The sequence below is a fragment of the Urtica dioica genome, chromosome 3 (assembly GCF_054948205.1).
Source record: "Urtica dioica subsp. dioica isolate 48M chromosome 3, U.dioica_male_clone48M_v1_H2, whole genome shotgun sequence".
NCBI lineage: Eukaryota > Viridiplantae > Streptophyta > Magnoliopsida > Rosales > Urticaceae > Urtica > Urtica dioica.
The window spans coordinates 43,958,236-43,981,973 of record NC_142758.1 but is presented as its reverse complement, the minus strand read 5'-3'; the positions used below and the strand labels follow the sequence as shown (position 1 = coordinate 43,981,973).

Sequence of the window (23,738 nt, the reverse complement as noted above, 5' to 3'; positions counted from 1 at the left end):
TTTTAGGAGCGTAGATTACGGAAAAGGTTTAACAAAAGATTATTATACGAAGAAGTTGATCCCGGGTGAGTTCCCATTAGCCCAAAGGTCAAGAGATACCGCCTGGTCTTCATCTTCAGTTCCGTATTTACATCGCCGCCTTGCCCTTCTCTACATTACCAAAGGTCATAAAACTATGAGTCGATTGACTCAGTAAGTGAGAGTCTAACTTAGAAAGTAAAGCAACTAATGCCATGTGATAACATGTGACGTGCAAACAAGCACATAAGACTGCGTGATGCAAATCTAACTAGTCTTAGAGCATGACTAATGTGTGCAAACTTATTTAAGACTCATACGTGTTCGTACCGAAGAAATCGTATGAAATAAAAGTTCAACGATTTATTTTCAACGAGTCTTAAATAAATAAATAATCCGAATCATACAACCCATAATTCCAAAATAATACACTGAAACTAAATTCTCGAACATCTTTAAATAATTAATTCACAATTAGTTAAAATAAACCCAAATCATTAAGGGTAACTCAAATTCTAACGCTATAAAGCGATACACGACTCACGAGTGAGATTGAGATCCACTCTTATCTGAATTCTTTATTTTCCGGCCTCGATGCGTTCGGTTCCGCCGGCTCTCGCTCATCCCGCTCCGATCTGTGAATAAGCCGCAAAATCCAAAAAGAGCCTCTAGTCAATTTCATAATTCAAATTCAAACTCGAACCTTGAAATTCCGATTCCCGGTCTCACTTCGAGATCCGAGGAATTCCCGACACAACAAAAAAAAACGAACCTTAATCCTTAACCAAACAACAAGTTCCAAATGAAAACCGAACAAAACACCAATTTTCAATCAAATCAACATGTCAACAAAAAAAAAAAAAAAAAAAAAAAAACCAAACCAACATGTCAATAAACCATCTCGGCCAAATCAATAAGTCAATTAAAACTTTTCGAATCATCATCGAATGAACCCGAGCTCAACTCAACTCGTTCAACACAGATAATCAAACATAAACTGAGATTAATTCTAAACACGAACCCACAGAATCTTCAAACGAACTTAACAATGAAAAATCTCATAATTTCGATTTTGGACACTAGGTAAAGAACGTTTCATAACTTCAGCTACACAACTCAAAATCCAACGATTCCAGTTTCATAATAAAATTAACATCCATACCTTTCTAATGAGATATTACAAGCCAATTTTGGACCAAGAAAACTATCTCAAAAACATCCCGCAAAATCGGTTCACAGATTCGGAGTTTCCAGTTTTTCCAGTTTTGAAACACTGATTCAAAAATTCATATCTCATTCAATTCTTAACGGATTTACACGTTCTTGGATGTTTTAGAAACCTCATGAAGTCTATTATTCAGGAAAAATATCAACAAATAAAAAATTAACCGGTACTGAATTTCCACGTCGATTTACAGAGGCTGTTCAAAACAGTTTTTGTTCAAAATTTCCACTAAAACTCAAGAACTTAACACAACCAAACCAATTCTCAACATAAATGAGCACCAAAACGAGTCCAATCTCACTTCAATTCCACGAATCAAGCTCAGAAATCAAAAGCCCCAAATTTCCATATGAACCCTAGAAATTTCGGGTTCAAAATTGGGGTTTTTCCCAATTTCCTTTACCTTATTAGAGCTGGGACAAATTAAGGCTGGAATTCGTCTAATCCTCGTCAATTTCACGCCGGATATCCTCGCCGGAGCTCCTGGAATACACGGCCGAGAAGAACGAAGAAAAGGGGTTTCAAACCCTAGAAAGAATTCAAAGGAATTCGGAGAGAAATCGGAGGAATCAAACTCGATCCTCACCTCCAATAGCTTCCCCGTCGTCCCCTCGTTCTTCGGTGGCCGGGTTAGTGCGCGCGCGGTCAATTTTGCGCCGAAGCTCGCTCGCCTTCCCAATGAGCGGCGTGGCTGGGTCGCGCGCGAAGGCTGGGCGAGGAAGAGGAAGAAGAAAGGCAGAGGAGATTGATGATAGTGGTGGTCGGGTTAGTGTTGTGGATTATTGTTGTTGTTCACTCTTTTTTTTTTTTTTTTTTTCTTTCCTCTGTTTTGCAGGTCGTGGGCGCAAGAGGAGGAAGAAGAAGGAGATAAGGAAAAAAAAAAAAAAAAAAAAAAAAAAAAAAAAAAAAAAAACTTCAACTTATACCAAGCAACTTTCGAAATTTATTCATTAAATCCTTCTCTTCTCTCTCAACCTTAAACCGACCCCTATTTAAAACTTTCTTACAAATGGGTCCTGAATATGAACTATATTCTTCGTTCTTATTGGTTGCTTGACATGTTTGAATGCTTTCATTATTTAATTAATAAAGTAAATCTAGATCTTGTTAGATAACCATACTTTTACTTAGTTCTTGTTAGTGTAATTAATTTATTCCGCAACTTATATGATTATCAAGGTGAACATATAATTACAACAAATGGTATTGGAGCGATTGTTCGTGTCCGAAATCGCTCGTGTTTCTCCAACAAGTGGTATTAGAGCGATTGTTCGTGTCTAATATCATACGTGCTTCACCGACGAGTTGTGTCGGAGCAATCGTTTGTGTCCGATACGCCCCTCGTTTCCCAACAATAAATGTCAACGAATGCAATTATTTGTTGACATCTATGTAAAAATCTTTTGGTATTTGAAGACATGTATGTTAACAATTGTCAGTATAACATATACGCCTCCCCTATTGTTTTCCATTATTTTTGCAGCATGTAGATGTCATCTCGTACTACATAAAGAAGAAGCGGATGTGCGGTGAATTGAATTAATCATTCACAATGATGAACGTTTTCTTTCATAATTAATGCGAAACTATCTGATATCACATAGACACAAAATCAAGGTGAAGAAGAGCATCAAGATCAAGGTGGACTGGTGACTGATCAACGTGACACACAAGAGAAAGAAGATCAAGTGGAGATCTCAAATAAGCATCAAGAAAAGGATTTTGAAGAGAGTGAAGAAGAACATTTGAGAGACTATCTATGATCAAGTATAAGGACCAGAAGAACCATTATAAAACCAAACATATGCTCAAGTCGATCTAATAGTTTTTACAATCAATATTGCAGAGCTGGTTGTTGAAGAGCCCATATGCTATACTAAAGCAAAGAGAAGTGGTCAATGGAAAATTTGGCATCAAGCCAAGTGTGAAGAGATGAAATCTCTCAAGAAAAAGAATACATGGATACTTGTCACTGTCCCAAAATACAAGAAAGTGGTGAGGTGTAAATGGGTTTTAAGTTAAAACCCCAGGCGTTTTATGTGTAAAGAAGCCTAGATACACGACTAGGCTAGTGGCAAATGACTACTCTCAAATTGAGGGCATTGACTATCATGAAGTCCTCTCACAAATATCAGACATGCCTCCATAAGGATCATCTTAGCATCAATAGTAATGTTTGATCTGGAATTTGAACAATATTCGATGTAAAAATTGCTTTTCTACATTAAACATCTGATGAAGTATTCATGTAGCCGCTAGAAGGTTTGTAGGCTAGTTCAATAATTTTATATGGGATTATATCAAAATTATGACCATTAAATATTTTTTTAATCAAAATTAAGTATTTGCCTCAAATTTTATTATGACTATTTATCGACAAACTTGTCAATAAATAATTGTGTTTACCAACAAACATTTCAATAAATAAATGTATTTATCGATAGACTCTGTCATAGTTTTTTAATTAGAAGTAATTATGTATTTTGATACAAATAAAATAAAATAAATTTAATGGTTATAATTTTGTAGTTTCCCCATTTTATATGGCCTTTACATCTATTTTAAACCCCATTTTGTTTCCCATTGAGCACGTAACTTGTATAATGGGCTGGCCCGTGAAGTGGTTGAATATAAGGCTTCCAATGGCAATTCGTACCAAATTATGCACCAACTAAAGCGTATTATTTTCAATTTTATACTTGATAATAAGATAATCTAATAAAAAAAAATTAAATTAGTCAGAAATATTTATGCTTTTATTTACATGAGAGCAGGGCGAAGTGGCGAACTGTGACGAGTTTCTATAATTAACAACAAATAGAAAGAAAAACAAACCTTAATTAATCAGATAGTGTCAAACAAACAATCAAGTCAAGCAAATTCTTACATGATTTTGGAAGTTTTATTTGATTTTTTTTTTATTTGTTATTCAGCTTAAGCGAGGTTCTTTAACATATAGGGATTTGAATTTTATTCGTTTGTTATGTTTCTTTTTCTTTGAGTTAAATTTATGGTAACTAATCAACTGCAATAATATTATGATCAATTTGAGACAATATATATATATATATATATATATATATACACTCTAATTTAATGACAATTTCTAATATAAAATAAAGCTGAGTTATTTAGTAAAAGCTAAATTTCAATTTGATTATTTCCTAGGGTAATCAATCATAATTGATTTCATGTATCTATATTTGTCTAGAGCTGTGTATACATTTTTGGTCTTATTTTTCGCTCTTTTTCAACCCGAGTGGAAAGTAGAAAAAGTTATTATGTTTGTCAGAAAACCTAATTCGTGGAAAAAACTTCGAAAGAGACAGTAGTTACCAGGAAATTCTCTTCTCTACATAATACCTATTAACAAAAACGACCTAGGATTATGAAGCTAATAAAATATGATAATTTTGTTGGTTTGTTATAGTCTAGCGGAACTAATATTAGATAAAACGCGAACTTTTAGTCCTTAATTTCCGGTATAAAATAAAAAATAAAAAAATTTCAAATTTAATGCAATAATATGTACGTATGTTATCTGTCTATTGTCGTTACTCGTCTTTTTGCAATATACTGTCTCCACTTTCCTCTCACTATTTCCACGAAACCCTCAATTCGACTTGACTTAACTTCCCCCTCAAGGCTAAGTCATTGAAGTGGTTGACCAGAATAAACTTGAGTTCCAATCTTCCTAATTATTATTATTGTATATATACGTACATTCACACAAGCACTAATTCTAGAACTCAAAATTTGTAACCATGATAGCCAACAGCAGCAATATTGCCTCATCCGGGTTTCCATTTTTCCTCTCTCTCGTCTCAAGCTTGAAGGAATTAGTCCGAATGTTAATCAAACTTGGGCCCATGAAAACATGCGAAAAGAAAGACGAAGCGTTGACCGTTCATGGACCGAGCGGAGAAGGAAATAAGCTGAGCAAAGACGGCGTGAAGGCAGTGATGAAGAGTCTAGGGGTATCCATATCCGACTATGAGCAGAGCGATCGATTCGTCGAAGAAGAGGACGTTTTGCGAATTTTCAACGAGGAAGAACCGAGCTTGGACGAGTTAAAGGAAGCTTTCGACGTGTTTGACGAGAACGGAGACGGGTTTGTTGATGCGTCGGAGCTGGGTCGGGTTTTGGTCGAACTAGGATTTGTCAAAGAATGTAGGAATAGCGAGTGCATGAGGATGATCAAGGCTGTTGATGGGAATGAAGATGGGGTTATTGATTTCAGTGAGTTTGTCAGTTTTATGGAAACTTGCTTCTCCAATTAATGAATTGACTTCCTTATTTCTGCTTATGTAATATTTAAGTTTTTTAGCTTCTGATGTGTATCAAATGGGTTCAAACTCTAGTAATGACACAAAATATCTTCCCAAGATGTAATATTTGTGACTATTATAGTTTGTATATAGTGTTGGATTGTTAAGTCATTGATTTTTCTTGTAATATATACATATATATATAAATATAAACTAATTAATTTTTTTCCATTAATATTGATTAGCCTACACTTTAACCTCACGTTAATTCAATTTGATTTAATCAATAAAGCGGAGTTCATCAGTTCCTCCAAATGTGATTAATTATATATATACCTGTAGGCTGTAGGTGAAATAAATGGGATAGAAAAAGGAACGAAGGAACAGATCGAGATGCATAAAATAAATGGTAATTTAGCAAAATAGTCAACTCAAACCTTTAAAATTGCTAAATAGTCAAGGTTTTGTAAATACTAAGTAAATAGCCACTCGGATGACATGGCCCAATTATATGTTTTTTCATATCCGAAAATTGCCCTTGTTCCGTTTGAATTTTGAATTTTATTTCAAATTTCGGATTATATAACTTCCCGAAATTTTTTGAAATTTATTTCCTGATATAAATGTGAACAGGATTTAGTCTATTAATGATTCCCTTTATGTAGGAACTAATTTGGACGTGGCAATTGCAATTTATTTGTTTCCTATTATATATTATTTTCTTATATTTACTGCTTAATTTATCTTGTCTTGTTTAATATTAAAAAAAAAATTTCAACGCACAAGAATGAATCAGGTCTATATGCTTTTTTTTTGTTGAAATTTTAGGCTATTTTCGCACAGGTTTTCATAAAATTAATATTGTATTTATGTATATTTACTATCACTGTTATGCTGCAGTTAAGCTTCTTGAACGTCAATGGCTGGAAAACCATAATCCATTGTCAGGTGGTGTAAATACTTATGTAATCAACATGATTTACAAACTGTTTTCGGTAGACGGCGTTATTGTGAGCGTCTTATTTCTTACGGCGGTTATTTTTGTTCTCGCCGTCATGGTTGAGTCATATTAACCCTGTTTGCAGTAAATACACTTTAATATTCTAATTTCATTAGATATAACAAATTCATAACTTGACATATTCAGCAGTAAATACATGGAAATATCTTCGTCACAACTTTTTAATGTATTTCGGCAACTTTGAAAATTGACATATTCTGCAGTAAATATGTGTAAATAAAGATTTGGTCAAAAAACCTTAGAGTGTCCGATATTTACTCAGATTTACTGCAGAATATGTCGACTCCTATTTTCTTCTAATATCCAAACACCCAAAATCTTCAAACGCATTCACAATGGTATTACCCATACACTAACACACTGAAACATGATTTCATTTCACTACGCATCAAGATCTAGATATAACACATCAAGATTTATACATCAAACCCGTTCCAACAACATTTAAACATTCAAAAAGATTTACAATAAACATTTAAATCAGTGAATGACACATGCATTTTGTATTTAAATCACAATAGTCGGATCCCCCAAATTTCATTGTGATGAATTGGGTTTTGTGTAAATTTTAGGATTCATGAACAATAATCCACGGATTCATTACACATAGGGAGAGGAATAAGCAATACCATCTATTTTCATAATCGATTAAAAAAAAACATTTTTTTTCCATATTTTAATATGTAAATCCAGGTTGAACATTAGTAAATAAAAGTTCCAATCGAAAAAAAATCACACATGCATACCTGTTACAGCCGGAGAGAGGAGCTGGTGTGAAAAATAGTTGCTGTTCGTCGGTTGTCACCAAAATAATTGCAGTTCGTTGGAGAGAGGAGCTTGTTTATGAAAATATTTTTGGGAGCGATTTTTTTTTCTTAATGGCAGAGTATATATCGGAGGGGAGATGAACGGTATTAAATGCAGTTATTACTTCATCGATTCTCGGAATCACGTTACCTATTTTGTTTTTTTTTTTTTTTTAAGTAAACCGTGTGTTATGGGCGGGAAAGTCTAGGCGTTTTGATAAATTTAGGAGTGTCTTAAATGATATATGGCTATTTATTTAGTATTTACAAAACATTGGCTATTTAGCAATTTTAAAGGTTTGATTTGGCTATTTTGGTAAATTATTGTAAAATAAAAGACAATGTAATCATAAAATAAGAATAAATTAAATATTTGTATCATATCAGATGGAAAATTATTTTACATTTTTTTCATGATTTTTTTAAGGCGTAACGTATAATTTTCTAATCTTGAACAGCCAAAGGCCCAGAGAGTATTTTTCGGAATTTAAATGTTACATCAGGCATTTGTGACATCTTCAAGCATAGACAAAGTGTTTCCGGTATTTAAAATATAATTAAGGTATTTTCGATAACTCATGTATTAATATTGTACTTTCGGAATTTAAATTATCTGTGAGGTATTTGTAAAATATAAATTATAAATTAAATATTTGCGGTATTTAAAAGATAAATTAGATATTTGTAATATTTAAAATATAAATAAGATATTTACGATTTATTATAATATATAAGGTGTTTACAAGTATTTGCGCTATTCAAGATTAAATTAGGATTTCAGATTAAAATAGCGGTATTTATATGAATTATCTCAAAAAGTATTAGAGTTTATTTTAGGGTTTAGGAAATTTAATTAATGTTTATTACTATCGAATTTCATTACCATTTTTAAATTAAATTTATATTAATTGTTCGATAATTTTCCTTTTCTTATATATTATAAGAATAAACTCTTAATATCCATAAACTTATTACAAATATAATATGTGTGCGACTAACTTAAAAACATGTTGCGGAAAATCAGCTTGCACAAAAAGTTGTTACATCCGTGGTGAAATAAATAGCATACAATAGCTTGTGTTGCGGTGAGATTATGTTCGCCCCAACAATATTATCACCACGTTGATGGCGGCTTGGGCCGACTACGATTGCGTGAATATGCAACTTGGTGTTTAGTGAAATGGATTGACTTGCGGAGATATGGCTCTTCGTCAAACTCACAATGAAGTTGGCGAAGTGCACCATTCGGGTCTGGTGATCGCTTGGATGTTGCTCCTTCATCAAATTAAGGAGCCAAATATCTCAGGTCCTTTGAATACGATATTCACGAAGTAGATGATGTTTTGTGAATCGACGGTGAAGATCCAAGTTTGAAACAGTTAAAGGAAGTTTTCTAAATGTTTCATGGGAACATAGATGAGTGTGTTTAAGCGTCGAAACTAAGTCGATCTATGGTTTGTGATAGAGTGTAGTAATAAAGAATGGATGGGAATGACTAAGACTTTGCTCGGAACGAAGATGAGGATATTGATTTTAGTGAGTTCAAGTTTATGAAAACTTATTTCTCTAATTAGTTTATTGATTTCTTAGTTTTCACTTGTTATTGTAAAGTTTTCGTTTACATGTTATGGGCTTCAAACTCTAGTAAAATAAATCTCCTCCAGTTTTAATATATGTATACTATAGTTTTACATTTTTTTTCTTCATATAATGCTAGTCTATGTTTTCAATGAAGCTCATTTTGCTTCAATATTTATTGGCCTAAACTGTAGTATTAATATGAATCATTAAGGATCATAATTTTTTTACGTTATTTATTTCAACATTTCTCACTCCTTTTTTTTATTTCAGTTCTGTGTAAACCATTCATTCTTGAAATTTTTTGTGCTCTATTCTTTCAATGGAGGGATCTATTAGCATTTACAAACCCATTTCACATAATAAACCAAAATGATAATTTGGACAATTCTATTAGTACATTCACAAAAGAGAATATATTGTGTACATTTTTAACCTCTTCTTTTTTCTTCTTTACTTTTTTCACTATTTTTTTTCTCCGAGTCTCATATATGTCAACAATCTGGCATCATTTGACGATTTTTTGACATATATATGTGAACAAACGACTTTAGAGAATAATATTCACAAATAAATACACACATGTGTCTGCATATCAATTTGTCAAACAATTTTTCGTTTTTGTACCCATATATATGTCTTCAATTAACATAATTTGTTGACATATATGTTAACAATCGACACAATTTGTTGAGATATATATCGACAATTGACATGATTTGTTGACATATATGTCAACAAATGACACGTTTATTCATATTTCAATAGGTAATCACATTTACATCTACATAACAAAGAAGATTAATGCATAATCAACAAAACACAACGCATTTTTAGACCGAGTGTCTAAGTGCATCTTTAAAGTACAAAACAATAGTGCATTTTCAAAAACGAATCTGAATTGAATTTTAATAAAGCGTGTGAATAATACAAGATTTCACATACCCAAGATTTTATGATGGCGTTCTTCCGTAAATCAAACGTTTTAATTTTAAACTGATAACTTGAACACATAAAACGCACTTGCCATTGGAAGAATCCCTTCAACCATATTCAGGATACGTACCCACTTCGTCTCCAAAGTCGCCAGGGACTATGATTCAAGATAAAGGCTGTTAGTCAATAAGCTAATGTGAGAAAACTAGATTTCACAGTAATACAACTCTTTCTCAGAGAATGTAGAAAATCAATCTTGTGCTTGAAAGTTCAATATGTGAACTGAGCACTTTCTGTTCAGTTCAATAGAAAAAATAAATAAATAAATTCCTTTAGATGTCAAGGAAAAGTTCACTCTGAACCCTGATAATATAATTTTGCACCGAAACTACTCATTGCCAGCAACAAAACAATAAGTATTCAATGAATTGGTAAACAATTAAGTCGTAAACAAAGTTCATCCCAAATCCAAAAACCATCTTAAAAACTCAGAAAAACACGGGAAAGAAAAAGTTACTTAGCAAGTTATCAAAGATATATCATAAGCCCATGTGAGTGCATCAGTGGACTAATGGGCTTATAATATAAGTCCTCTTTATGATATCATACTCGGTTTTGGTGTAACAAAGTTATGAATTCCGTCACATAATGTATTTTTGCATGTTAACCTAAGGTACTTTTGACCTTAATTTGAAAATTTATAGAATAATAAAATACCTTAATGTGTATATTCATTCCTGCGCGTATGTTTCAATACATATAAGCGTGCTATTAAAGAAAATTTTAATTTTTAAAATGCAAAAAGATAATAAAAGCCACAACAGAACAAATTCAATTTTCATTTTTTAGTAATTCAAATAGAAAAGAAGAAAAACAAAAATAGTTCGAGGAATCAATGTTCTACTTTTACCTCTTCTTAATTATATTTGACATGTTATGAATCTATTTCCCTACTTTTATGCAATACCTAAAAAGATGAAAATTATCAAACAGCAATCATGACCCCTATGAGGCAAATATTAACAAACTTGACATGTTCACAAACTTACTAAGACATTTTACATAATTTTGATGTGAGTCAGCACTAGTGAGTACACCCAGCTATCTGTGTTGATCAGACATTTATACTATGAAATAATATAAAAATAAAAATTATGGATAGGGAATTTTGAAGTATACAGACGAGGTATATGCTTAATTGAAGGATCTTCTGATACATGACAGAAATACCACTAAAGTTAGGGAAAGTACTACTATAGGAGCTCTTTATCTGACCAATTTTAGTGTTCAGGGAGACTTATCAAGAATTACATTATGACAAACTCGTTTAATTAATTAATGTTACGAAGATATTAGAGTATTAATTTTTAAGAGTATTTAAAAGGATCCCCTTGAACTTTTACACGAGTAACACTTTGTCCCTTGTACTCGAAAAACGTACAATAAATCCTGAATCCTTGCATTGTATCAAAATAAGTTCTTCTGTCAAAAAATTTCAAACGGTGTTATGCAATTAAAGGTAAAAATGTATTTTCCTTTTCTTTATATTCTTTTTTATTTTGTTTAAAATTAAAAAACTTATGTTTTTATTATTAGAATTTCTCTCTCTCTTTCTCTCTCAACCTTCAGAGTGCATCACGAATTTGAAATTGCTCATCAATGGCTCCAACACCGCAATCACCATCAAAATCAAATCATAACCATCAAATCATGACCCCCAATTCCAAACCACACCGCCTCCAATTCCATGGCTGGAAACCCTACCCATCTCCAAACCCCAACCCTTCCCCGCCATACCACCTGGTCGAAGTAATCGTCCGAATCTGAGACCACCCCGACCGAAAGGAAATCCAGTCGTATCCCCTCGCTCGGAGTTTCTTCTTCGTCTCGGACCAAATTGTTCACTTTGACCAGAGCGAACGACGAGAAGTTGAATTCTGTTATCGCTGCGAACGCGATTTGAAATTGAAGCCATCGGACCCCGCCCTAAAATCCGTCAAATCTCTTTCCCTACATCTGATCCCTACTCTCCTCTCAAGTCTTTTTGATTGAAACTTTGCTTTGTTCCTATGATGAACTGTAATCACAGTTCCGAATTCGTCATCTTTCTCCACCGTTACGCCACATGGGTATCAATTGAAACCTCAAATCTGAATTTTTTTTCCTCGTCGAATCGTTCTCGGTGAAGCCCATCATCAGAGGTCACGAGGACTAATGGTCATAGTTGCTAAACCGATCCATGAACACGTTTGAAGGATGAATGGTCTGAGGAGAGGAAGAATTGTCGGTGTCGGAGTCGTCGGGCATGACGACCGCGAAGCGGTTTGATTAAGGGTTTTCCGGACTAGTGATTGCCGCCGGAGAGGACGAGTCGTCAAAGTTACTGAAGAGAGTCCGACTGTGGTTGTTTTGGTGGCGGAGCTCCGGTGGCCCAGGAGAGAGCGTTGGGTTTGAGATGATATTGTTCTGGTTTTTTGTCTTTGAGAGAGAGAAAGAGGGAGAGAGAGGTGTGAATAAAAAATTAAAAATAACTAAAAATTGAATTTATAATTTTATCTTTAAATATACAGGTATTTTGATATTTTCCAAAATACAATAATGTCACGTGCTAAAACATGATAAAAATCCAAGTCTGCGAAAAATTGCCGATAGAAGAACTCATTTTGATACAATGCAAGATTTCAAGATTTCAATTGGACGGTGTTATTCAACTGATTGGAATGAATCCAACTGACTTTCATTCAATTTACGAATATTACGAAAAATTGGGTATAAAACCTTTCTAAAATCATAACAAAAACATGCATTTTGGCTGTACCATATATAAGACATACTTTATATCATTTTCGCTTTTTTAAAGTGAAACACTTTGATTGTAACATTATTGTTCAGGGAAAACAAAACAAATGAATGGGAGTCATAAATTTCTGGAACATTTGAAGTCCATGAATGTGCTTTCAAAATACATAAAAATGGTCAATTAATTGATCACAACCTCCATTCCTAAGTGATCTTCAATTATTGATTTTTGCTTCCCAAATGAACAAAAGGGTCATATATACCATGTAAGTTAAAAGCATTTAGACCCTTTTGGGAGTGATTGAATGAGCCCATTAAAAGTGCTTTCTTTAATATTTGAAGCAATTTTGCATACAGAAAGAAGAAATGAAGCCCCACAGAGAGAGCCCATGTGGATGGCATGAACTCCTGAGTAAGATTCTGCTGATTGGGATGCTGAACAGTTTCTTTCACGAATGCATTTGAGAGAGAGAGAGAGAGAGAGAGGTGGTTGGTTTTCAAAATCAGTTGCAGAATTTGTGCCTGAGCTTTTGCAGGCCCATGAGAAAATGATGTTCTGAGAATAGTTGTATTTTTTTTTCTTTTTTGTTGGTTTGTCTTTGTTGAACTCTCATCATTTCCATCATCATCCCTTGTTATATATAATACATTATTGTCACATTACTATACAAATAAATGTATATCTCTAGTCTCTCTGCATTTTCTACACTAGTTTTTTAATATTGTCAAGCTTGCATATATAATAATCTAGTATATCTCCTCTTGAGCCAATCATATTCATTATCTAATCATCATGAGAATTTAACAATAAACAAAAATAAAAGACAACCTATCATAACCAAATAGAATACTATAAATTATTCACGTTTTGGAAAGAGTCTCTCTCACATCATGTGATAATATGTGAAACTTAGGAAAAAAAATTCAAAAGTTGGATATGACCTAGAAGAAGCTGACGCACATTCTCGCTCTGTCGTGCAAAATTAAAACAAGAAATAAACTTGTTTTTTTTTTCTTTTCTCTTTTACCCCCTAAAAATGGTTTCCTTGGCTATGTTGGACCACATCCACATTGAGGACCATTCTGATGATTAATAAATAACATACTTTGTTAAAAATACCTTTTCTTCATCACCACCTTTTTTTTCCTTCCTCTTTTCCAGGGTTGCTCTTTTCTTCTAATAATATTTTTTTCTTTTTCATTTCATGTAGCTCCAACCCCAAGGAAGTCAATGAACTGTGGCTGATTGTTGGGATTAATACTATTATTATTGCTCTCATCAGATGAGACTTCATGGATATTTTGAGGCCTTGTATTCGGTTCCGAGAAGCTCATTTTGTGATCTTCTTGGCAATGATGATGATCATGAAATAACCCAACTGTTTGGGTTTCCTCACTTGGAATATATTCCATTGATCTGCTCTGGCTGATCATCCCCATTGTCACGTCATTGCTCTTGGCACCACCTGAAAACAAAAACAAAAAAAATAAAAGATGTTATTATTAGACTAAAGGTTTTTAATAATAATTATAAAAAAAAAAATCAAATTTAAAAAGAGAGCCAGCAAAATGTATTCATTATTTCATTCTATGGTCCAATGGCTTTAAAAGAAGAGGGATGCAAAACGTATATTTTCTGTCATGAAAATAGAAAAAGGAATTGAAATGCTCAACCAATATTGGTCCTATTTCTGAGCCAAAAAAAAAAAAAACTAACATTGGTCCAATCCAATGACATTAATCAAAAGCTCACCCAATGCCATGAAAGCACAAAATCCCAAATGCCCACATCACAAAACATCTCCATCATTACTAACCTTAACAACATATTTAACAATAATAATAATAAACATACCAGGGAAGAACTCAAAAGGAGTGTTGTATTGTTGTTGCTGCTGGGCACAGAAGAAACCCACGTGTGGATCAACGCCGTAATTACAATTAACCCCTCCACCGCCGAACCCAAAACCCGAGTACTGCTGATGAGACGAAGCAATGATCTGATTAGCATTACTGTGATCCGTTCTTCTGAAGATGGTCTGTGTGAGCTTTCTTCTCCGGTAAGCGCTGGACTGTTCTCTGTACTTTCTGGCCATGATGACGTGCCAGTGATTCTTCACGGCGTTGTCGGTTCTTCCCGGGAACAGCCTCGCAATCATAGCCCACTTGTTGCCGTAGTGTCTGTGGGCTTGCATTAGCCGATCTTCCTCTTCCTCAGTGAAAGCCCTTCTGTTTATCCTAGGGTCTAACTGGTTGAACCATCTCAGCCTACAGCTCTTCCCTGTAAAATTAAAAAAAAAAAGGGTGTATATGTAAAGGTTTTTACTTTTTGGGTAAAAGCGTGAAAATACTGAAAGTTTTGGGTCAAAAATGAAATTTCTCTTTTGAATACCTGATCTTCCTTCGAGCTTCTCGGCGATGAGGTTCCAGTTCTGAGGGCCGTAGAGAGCGACGAGCTCTTTGAGCTTGGAATCTTCAGCTGGTCTCCAATGCCCTCTAGCGCAAAGCTTTGACTGGCCTGACCCAGAGCTGGCTTCGTTGACCTGATCTTTCCCGTTGACCGCGTTGTCTTGATGATCAGTAATGTTGTCGTTGTTGAGGATGTCCTCGTCAACCTCTTCTAGACCCTCGTCGCTATTGTTATTATTGCCTGCGTGAAAGCCCCAGAATGCCCTTCCGTGTTTGGAGCCGAAGCTCGCGTCGTGGGACGAAGAAGATGAAGAAGGCGAGGGTGTTATGGTAATTAGTCTGTTGTGTTGGGTTTTTGGGGTTAGAGAGAGAGAGCCCATGTCTGCGTAAACCATTCCCATTGAAGAGAAGCTTCTTTGTGTTGTGTTGTTGTTGGCCATATTTCTTATTTTCTTTTTCTTCTCATTCATCAAAATCTATATTTCTGACATGAAATGAAAAACTACTGTTACAAAGTCATCTCTCCATGACCGTGAAAGAAGGAGAAAGATAATATGTGTGTGTCTGTGAGAGCGAGATATGTTATAAAGGAAAAATCTTCTTTTTTTGTTGTTGTTGTAAACAGTTGTGATTTGTGGGTTTGGGAAAATAGAGAGAGACCTTGAAAAACACTTCTCTCACACTCACTCGCAACAAGTCACAACTCACAAACGAAGCTCGTAGAAGTTAGAAAGAATCAGAGAGAGAGAGAGAGAGAGAGAGAGCTTTTAAGTAGTTAACAACCCTGACTGACAATATGAGACTTTAAATATAACAAGTTCTCATCTCATTATTAAATACAAGTGTTTTGATTTTGACAAAAAAAATAAAAAAAATATCCCACATAACTCACACGTGTGAGAATGAGAGAGATTGAAAAAATAAATAATAATTTATTGATGAGTTTTTAATATTAGTTTCCTAAAAAAAAACTAACTAACCACTGCTACTATACTACAACTCACTCACTCACTCACACTCTCACTCATTAAACTCAAATTTCTCTCTCTATTCATTGGATTGAAGAAGGTCTTAGGCTGTCTCTCTATAAATTGACAAGAAAGGCTCTTAATGTGATATGTGCTAGCTTAGGGCTGTACAGGGCCTAGACACACATCTTTCTTTTCAAATCCACAGTGAGATCACTTTGCAACCAAATTAATAATATATTTATTAAATTAAAGACACCAAACAAAATGGGCTTTGACACAACACTTCTTGTCGGATACAATTCAATAAGAAACCATCATTATGATTTTCTTATTTGTTTTAAGTTCTAAACTTGAGTGTTTCTTTAGTAAAGTTCTATTGCCCTTGGGATTTTAATTTTATCTGTTATTTATATATTTATATATTTGTTCTTGCTGTCATTTGGGCTTCAATTAACCAACTGAAGTTGACACATAACAAACCAAACCCTTTTTTAAGTGGAAAGATTTTACCATTCTTTAGTATCAACGTTACAACTAATTATAACAATATAGCTCAAAAAAGGCTAGGCTATATTAGTACCTTTTATCTCATCCAAAAAAAACCCCTCTACGCTTTTCAGGGGAACTTTCTTTTGTGCAAAAGGAATTAATCTTCAAATAGTCAAAAGACTTCTTGTAAACTTTATTATTAATATCCCAGATCAGGAACTGAAGATTTTCTGATCGCTCAAACGTTCTCGGTTTATGTGAAATCATAATTATACTTGCGAAATGAAGTGCTTGTGTGATTATTGAAGTCTGTTTTCGTTTTCTATAATCATATTCCGCCTTTAATATAGTTTCGGATATATTCTTTTATTTGTATATTTAATTTAAGAACACTCATATTATGTGTGACGTGTTATTATTTATTATTTAAAAAAACAATGTTATTATTTATTATTGTTAAGAAGAATATTACTACATACGTACGTGCTCTTATAGTATTATTTTTTATAAATATGTCATCAACGGAAATACACAATGTTAAACGGATATATATATGATATATCTACATAATCATACATGAGAAATTTTAGGACGTGGCACTTTTTTATTATATTATAAAATGTCAATTAAATAAGTCCATATATAATAGTATATAATATTAAATGACTAGAATAATCTATTTTGTCTTCTGGAATTCAGTTTTTTCACTCGCTGGAAACCCAATTTCAGACGTTACATTTATTATTTTTTGCGGTATTGAGTCTAACAGGAATGTACTATCCAAGTTATTTGAAACTGACAACTTTGGGTCAAAATCTTTGAACAAACTAGCCCAGTAGCTCTTTGTTATCATGCATGCATAAATATATTTATGTCACATTCCAACCAACAAACTAAATGACCTCACCAATTAAATCAAAATAATTCACTATAATATATACCGTAATTCTTAATCTATATTTATAGTAGTAAAATAAGTAATGAATACCATAGATTCTCAATAACAGTTTGTTGACGATCAGATTCAGCTCATGTGCATAGAAAGAAAGAATGCTTTTTTTTTTTTTTTTTGCCACCTCTCACTCTCATATTCACTGTTATTCTAGTCGCTTCAAATTGGTGTTCATTTTTCTGTGCCTGAAAGTTGAAAAAAATGTATCAGAGGCCATGCACACACAGTCTGTAGCATTGACCTTTGTCCTTCACAAGTAAATTTAAATAACACACGAATCTTCAACAGGGAGATTAGCTAATTGTTCTTATTGCTATAATTATGTGACAAGTATGGGTATAATCGGACAAATATGTTCCATCTCATGATTTCTGGGTAAACCACTTACTATACCTGTATATATATTCTGACAATAAATACAGAAAAGACGCTTAATAGTAAATCATTAACCACAACAATATAATTTATAAATAAACCGCATATATAAACCGATAGACATTCATAAATAAACAATATTAATTTTTTTTTTTAACATTTATGTTTGTTAAACATAGACACCATAAAATTGATAATGTTAATTCATTATAATATGAAAATCACAATAACGTTAATACTCAATAATATAATAGTTAATAAGAAATTCAAGGGGCATGCACGGTGATATAAATATCAGAAGTTGTCCATATATTAATTATGCTGAATAAAAATTGCTTACACAAATATTCACACTATTCAATTCAATAGACTCTCTACTCGATAGACGCATCCGCAGATTTCAGAGAATCATGATTCTATAGACATGAATAGAATAACAAACATTGAAAAATTGAAAAAAGATAGATAATAAGAGTTCTAAACCCTAGACATTATGGATAAGCAACACAACCTTAGAAAAAACCTTGTGACATAATATTAGAAATTATGACCCGTAATGCACGATGGATCAACCAAATGTATTAGAAAACTTGGTTCAAAAGATGCTCTTTCACCCTATCCCAAGTCCACAAATATCGGGAAATAAAAGCAATAGAATTCGAGAAACATCACTCCGCCCTATGAAAGAAGCTCTTGATCAAGCGTTAGGTCCCTTTCAACGAAAATTCCATAGGGACTTGTTGTGATATTTTGGCCTCAAAGAATAGAACATCTAGGCTCATCTAATCATGAGTCACCCAAAGTAATGAGCGGCACACAATGTCTATTCAAAGTAATGAGGGTTTATTGGTAAAAGAAAACAACCCAACGCTATAGAAACATTGAGGATTGATACTCGTGTAATGACTACATCGATTGAAATTCACCTTTCGAGTAAATTATTATAATAATATCAAGTACAATCTCGAATTTTTAGTGGAATAATATTGGCTTAATAAACATTCAATATGGAAAGATATTTTGCATTTTCTTCGTGTTTATGGTAATTGAGATGTTTTATAGCTCTCGAATCAGCTCTGATATGATGATTTTGGATACTCTTCATCAAAAAATAGTTTGATTAGATTGTACTCACATTTACGGAGTAATTATAACACATTTTCAGTTCGTAAAGGACTTTGACAAATTAATTATCTCAATGTTATGTTAAATATCAATGACCTTATTTTAAATTAGCACAAAGCTTATTTAAAATTAAATCCATGGGCAAATTAGGCCTTCTGACCACAAGATGATGTGTCACCATGGACTGATTGTATTTGTTGAGATTTATTCTATAAACATAATCAAATAAATATTTATTTACATATATTGTGACTAATAGAAGCTTCAAACGCGAAAAAGGTTGAGTCTAACACAGTTCACATTTCGCTGCATTCGAAGATAGCTATATAATGTTTATAAATTAAAAAATGGTTAAAGAAATTACTTCTTCCAAAAATATCCGCAAAGTTTTCACTATACTATTAAATAACTAACCAAAAACCTGCAAATTCAAATATATAATAACAACTAATCCTAAATTATCAATTAGAAAAATCGAACTCACTATTTAATAACAGCTAATCCTAAAAGCTGAGCTCATACGCTCGCATTCTTGTAAGTCGAGTCAACACTCGCATAGTCAAAGCCAAAATCACTAGTTCGCACAACAAGACAATGAGACTTTGGGTACTCCTTAAGCCAAACTCAACATTCGAATATTTTTAAGCCGGCTCATAACCCACATATGGTTTTGGCAAGATGAAATACATACACATACATTCACAAACAATTGAGCTACAATAAATCAAATATAACAAAGAAAAACGAGATCATATTTAAACGAGCAAAGAAAGTTTCAAAAAGAAATGCATTATGTTGGCCCAACCAGGCAAAACATCAATTATCATTTCACCCATAAATAGGACTTTGTCAAAAAAAAAAAATATATTGTATGCACAACAAGGAAAAAATCGGAAATCGTACTGGTCCACCCGGGAAAAACAGTATGTCAATGATGTCTATGTGGTTTCCATAAAACGCTTAGAGAGTAAAAACAATTATCAATTGTTTGATTTCAATCTATGGCACATGTTGGAGCAGCAAAAGTACAAGTTCGATCGGCACCCAAGGGCAAGCTCTTGTGAGTTTTGGCTGTCCCTGCAACAAGGCCTTCCATCATCCTGAACTTGTCTAACACCCTTAGGCACAAGTTGTTCGACGTCTGAACCACCGAACTCGGAATAAGGCGTGAAAGCGAGATCTGAAAGTTCGGCATGTGGAATGGCCCCCAACACCTCAGCTCTCTCCTCCTCGAGCTCCTTCATATCTTTCTCCGCCTTGGCAAGTTCAGCTTCCAAGCTCATGATTCCCGATTTAGAGACATGAGGAGTTGGATGTTGGCGCCACATTCGGCCGCATTGAGCCCAATCATCTTAGCCTTCTCCTTCACATCAAGGTGAGCTAGAATCCTCTTGACGATCTTTTAATACTTGACAAAAGTAGCTTCCTTCTCATCGAGAACCCTCCTCTCGACCTCGTCGCCGAAGGCTTGCTTTAGTTGGTTGTGGTCGATCTCCAACTACTTGAACTCATAATCTCTTAAGTCCAGCTCTATGATATTGATATCACGTTCTTTCTTAGCTCGAGCGTAGTCGATCTTTAACCCCTTTATGTACTCTTTTTGAGCCTCGAGGTCGAGTTTCAGCTGATCCACACTCCCATCGTGAGCAGCCGCCTCTTTCTTGAGTCTCTCTATTACTGCCACGAACTCCGCCTGCTTAGACTCAGCCGTCTCCTTCTTGAGCTTCTCAATCTCTGCCGTGAGCTTCGCCTGCCTAGATTCAGCCACTTCCACCTTCTCAAGGAGCTCTTGGACAAGCTCATCCCTGTCCGTATGCTTTTGCTCGTGTTTGAGCTTAAGAAGGTTGATTTCAAGAGAAGCATGAAAATATCAAAGATCAGTAAAAATCAACATTCACAATCCCTCTCTGTATGCTTATGCTCATGTTTGAGCTCAGCAATATTGCTCATATTCTGTCAACTATATGATCTGGGAAAGTTGATTTGACGATTGAGCGCGGCTGACGCCATGAAATCCTCGTACAAGGGTCGGGGACCCTTGTAGTCAAATTTTATCAAACTGGGCGGAGAGCCCGTTTTGGCGACCTAGCCCTCCCCGTTGAAGCTGAGCCCCGAGGCTTCTTTGATGAGCTCCCAGAAGGTGGACCTTTCAACGACCTCTTTTTCCCGATGTTCCGGAACTCCGAGCTCGGGGTCTGCGACCCCTTCTCTTTTGTACGAAACCCACTTTTCGCGCCCTTAAGCATCAAGATTGTAGGGGACTGCTCTGAGCCCTCGTTTCCCTGGGAAAGAACTTCTACTTCCTCCACCTCCTCTTCCTTATCGTTATCTCTAATTTTCTTCTTCCTCCGACCTCCCTTTTTGGGCACGGAGGGGATCGCGACATTGGATTCTGGATGGGTAACCACATGAATGATCAACACCTCATGTTCCTCAGGCACGGGCTTGTTGTTCGACTCTCGGATCACGAACTCGGAGCCCAATGTTCCCTTTTCCTTTGGCCAGACTAGCCTCGGCCTATTTCCTCGCTCTTCAACTTTCTGTTCGCGCCATAATTTCTTCTTCGTCTACTACTCCTTATCTAGGATCTTGATCTTCTTCCTCTCATTCTGATCTTCCTTGTTCTTGATCTTTGTCTTGACGTTCGAGCCAAGCAAACAAGTCCTTAACAATTGAGAAATGTGAGAGTTAATATTTGTATAGCAAATGAAAGAAAAGTGGAGAAATTAATTCAAGCTCGTTACCTGGTATCTCTAAGTTGAGGAAAGCTCGATCAAATCTAGGTGGCGTAAATTCAGACTAATCCACCGAACCCATTCGAAGTATTTGAACTTTGTCTTCGAACTCCTCGTCTGGACGAATGGGCTTGAGTCCGACTGCACAAGAAATCACAAGAATGAGAACCCTCAAAACATAAAAAAAAAACATATAAAAGTGGACCCGAACTAAGCCTAACCAACTTTTTTGGACTACTTCAAACGAATCAAGTGAGAAAATTAACCCACTGAATGCTCAGAGATACTGAAATAAAACTATATCTCCTCCCACTTGTCAGCCTGGGTCGAGATCCCAACAATAACTGATCGATTAGGGTTCCACGAGAGGTAAAAAGTCCCGAGATGACGCGATTCTTCTTGGTCGTGACCAATCGAATCAAGTCGACAATGCTCAACCTAATGTCTTCTTCTATGGCCAGCGTAAGCAACTTGCACACAATTCGCAAGAATGTCGGTGCGAGCTTGGGAAATAGTTAAATCCACTTGCGTCATAAAACCAATAAGAAGATAGAGGACCTAGGCCCGCATTTCTCAAAGAAAATCTCATGAACACAAAGATACCCAGGTTTTACGGTATCAACCATATCAATGGGACCGAGTAAGATCAGCTCGATCTCCGGTGGAACATGGAATTTACATCTATTCCGCTCTAAGTCCGACGGATGGAGCAAGGATGGAGGGCACTCAATGAGGAAATAACCATGAGGGGTGGTCGATTCCCTGAGCTCTCACCCTATTCGCCGGACTCGAAGTTGAAGTCATCAAAAAAATTGGGAACATAAATATATGAGGAAAACAAAATAACGAACGCGATGAACAGAACCCAGAAATACAAACTTTTCTCGAGAAAGGTCGGAATGCTGATTGAAAATCCTACGAAAATCACTAGGACTGATGAATTTCTTGAATAAATCTGGGAACCCTAGCAGAGCAAGAAAATCGCATGGAGAAGATGAGAGAGAATGAGAAAAAGAAAAGTTTTGTTTGCACTCTTGCAAAATCGAATAAATATGAGAGGTAACTCACATCTTTTCGGCTTTTACAGAAACAGAAGGCTAACAGACTCACATTTAATGCGCCGTCAAACTATATCATATCGAACACAATATTTTATTCGAAAAACCGCTTGGTACTCTCGAAGAAAATCATTACTGTTCAAAAATAAAATATTGAATTCCCAATAAAGTGCGCTCCAGGTGGTACAACATAGCATTATACTGAACTCGGCATTTCGGCGAGCTCGCTTTAGAGTTAGCTCGCTCGAATTTTTGAAAATGGGTACATCGAACCGTCTTCTAGTTTATCCACTACTACGTACAGAATAAACTGAGTGACTAACTGTTGATGTTGCACTTCGTCCTCCATCGATAAGCAAGCGTTTTGGCCCAATATAGCCGTAATTGGGTCTAGGCGCACGAAATCGGTTCATTTTTAGAACTGGGATGAGTTCGGTCAGTTTTGGTCAAATATGGCCGTAATTGTGTCCAGGCGCACGAAATCGGTTCATTTTTAGAACTGGTCTGAGTTCGGTCAACTCGACGCACGTATACTTGGGCTGACCTTCAAATTGAGGTACGCCAACTCGCTCAATCAAATGGTGCAACTGCATTCCTGGATACACGGACTACGTATATCCACCATCACATTCACCTCGTAACCGCTTCGCTCAAGACTGGATCTTCGACGACAGGTGTCCTATCAGATAACGCCGAGCCCTACAACCAACGCATGACGTGTCGTCGAGAAGACTGAAATTCGTCAACTGCTTCCTCAACCATAAATATAGGATTATTACACTTTTTTGGGCACGTGATATTGTTTTAATTTGCTTTCGAACTGATTCTTTGTAATTGTCTCATTCAAACAAATATTCTTGACACAAAGCATTCATAATTTCGGATATCGGATTTAATCTCGTTGCGAGATTCTGAGGTCCATCTCAATATATCTAAATCGATCTTTTCAACCACGAATTATCGATACTGCTTT

At 35.0% G+C, this 23,738-nt stretch overlaps 2 protein-coding genes and 1 long non-coding RNA gene across 3 annotated transcripts; 1 reads left to right on the top strand and 2 right to left on the bottom strand.

The window, feature by feature from the left end:
* Nucleotides 1-372: 372 nt before the first annotated feature.
* Nucleotides 373-2,261, bottom strand: LOC149403010 (uncharacterized). The gene is made up of 3 exons (XR_016296155.1): nt 1,830-2,261; nt 1,647-1,726; nt 373-653 (listed from the first exon to the last, which is right to left on the bottom strand). It is a non-coding gene; the product is annotated as an uncharacterized LOC149403010 (long non-coding RNA).
* Nucleotides 2,262-4,993: 2,732 nt separating this feature from the next.
* LOC149403009 (putative calcium-binding protein CML45) lies at nt 4,994-5,621 on the top strand. The gene has a single exon (XM_089609939.1). The coding sequence runs from the start codon at nt 5,008-5,010 to the stop codon at nt 5,521-5,523; it is 516 nt and encodes a 171-aa protein (XP_089466065.1). The 5' UTR covers nt 4,994-5,007; the 3' UTR covers nt 5,524-5,621.
* Nucleotides 5,622-13,287: 7,666 nt separating this feature from the next.
* On the bottom strand, nt 13,288-15,801 carry LOC149403008 (uncharacterized). The gene is made up of 3 exons (XM_089609911.1): nt 15,044-15,801; nt 14,507-14,932; nt 13,288-14,117 (listed from the first exon to the last, which is right to left on the bottom strand). Exons 1-3 carry the CDS (start codon nt 15,528-15,530, stop codon nt 13,855-13,857), a joined length of 1,176 nt encoding a protein of 391 aa, XP_089466037.1. The 5' UTR covers nt 15,531-15,801; the 3' UTR covers nt 13,288-13,854.
* Between the last annotated feature and the right edge of the window lie 7,937 nt (nt 15,802-23,738).

What these genes read in the sequence shown, in the direction of transcription:
- LOC149403009 (XM_089609939.1), top strand. Translation starts at nt 5,008, where the DNA reads ATGATAGCCAACAGCAGCAATATTGCCTCATCCGGGTTTCCATTTTTC.
- LOC149403008 (XM_089609911.1), bottom strand. Translation starts at nt 15,530, where the DNA reads ATGAATGAGAAGAAAAAGAAAATAAGAAATATGGCCAACAACAACACA. An exon ending in GAAGCTCGAAGGAAGATCAG is followed by an intron (nt 14,933 to 15,043) that starts GTATTCAAAAGA and finishes TTAATTTTACAG; the next exon opens with GGAAGAGCTGTAGGCTGAGA. An exon ending in TCCTTTTGAGTTCTTCCCTG is followed by an intron (nt 14,118 to 14,506) that starts GTATGTTTATTA and finishes TTTTGTTTTCAG; the next exon opens with GTGGTGCCAAGAGCAATGAC.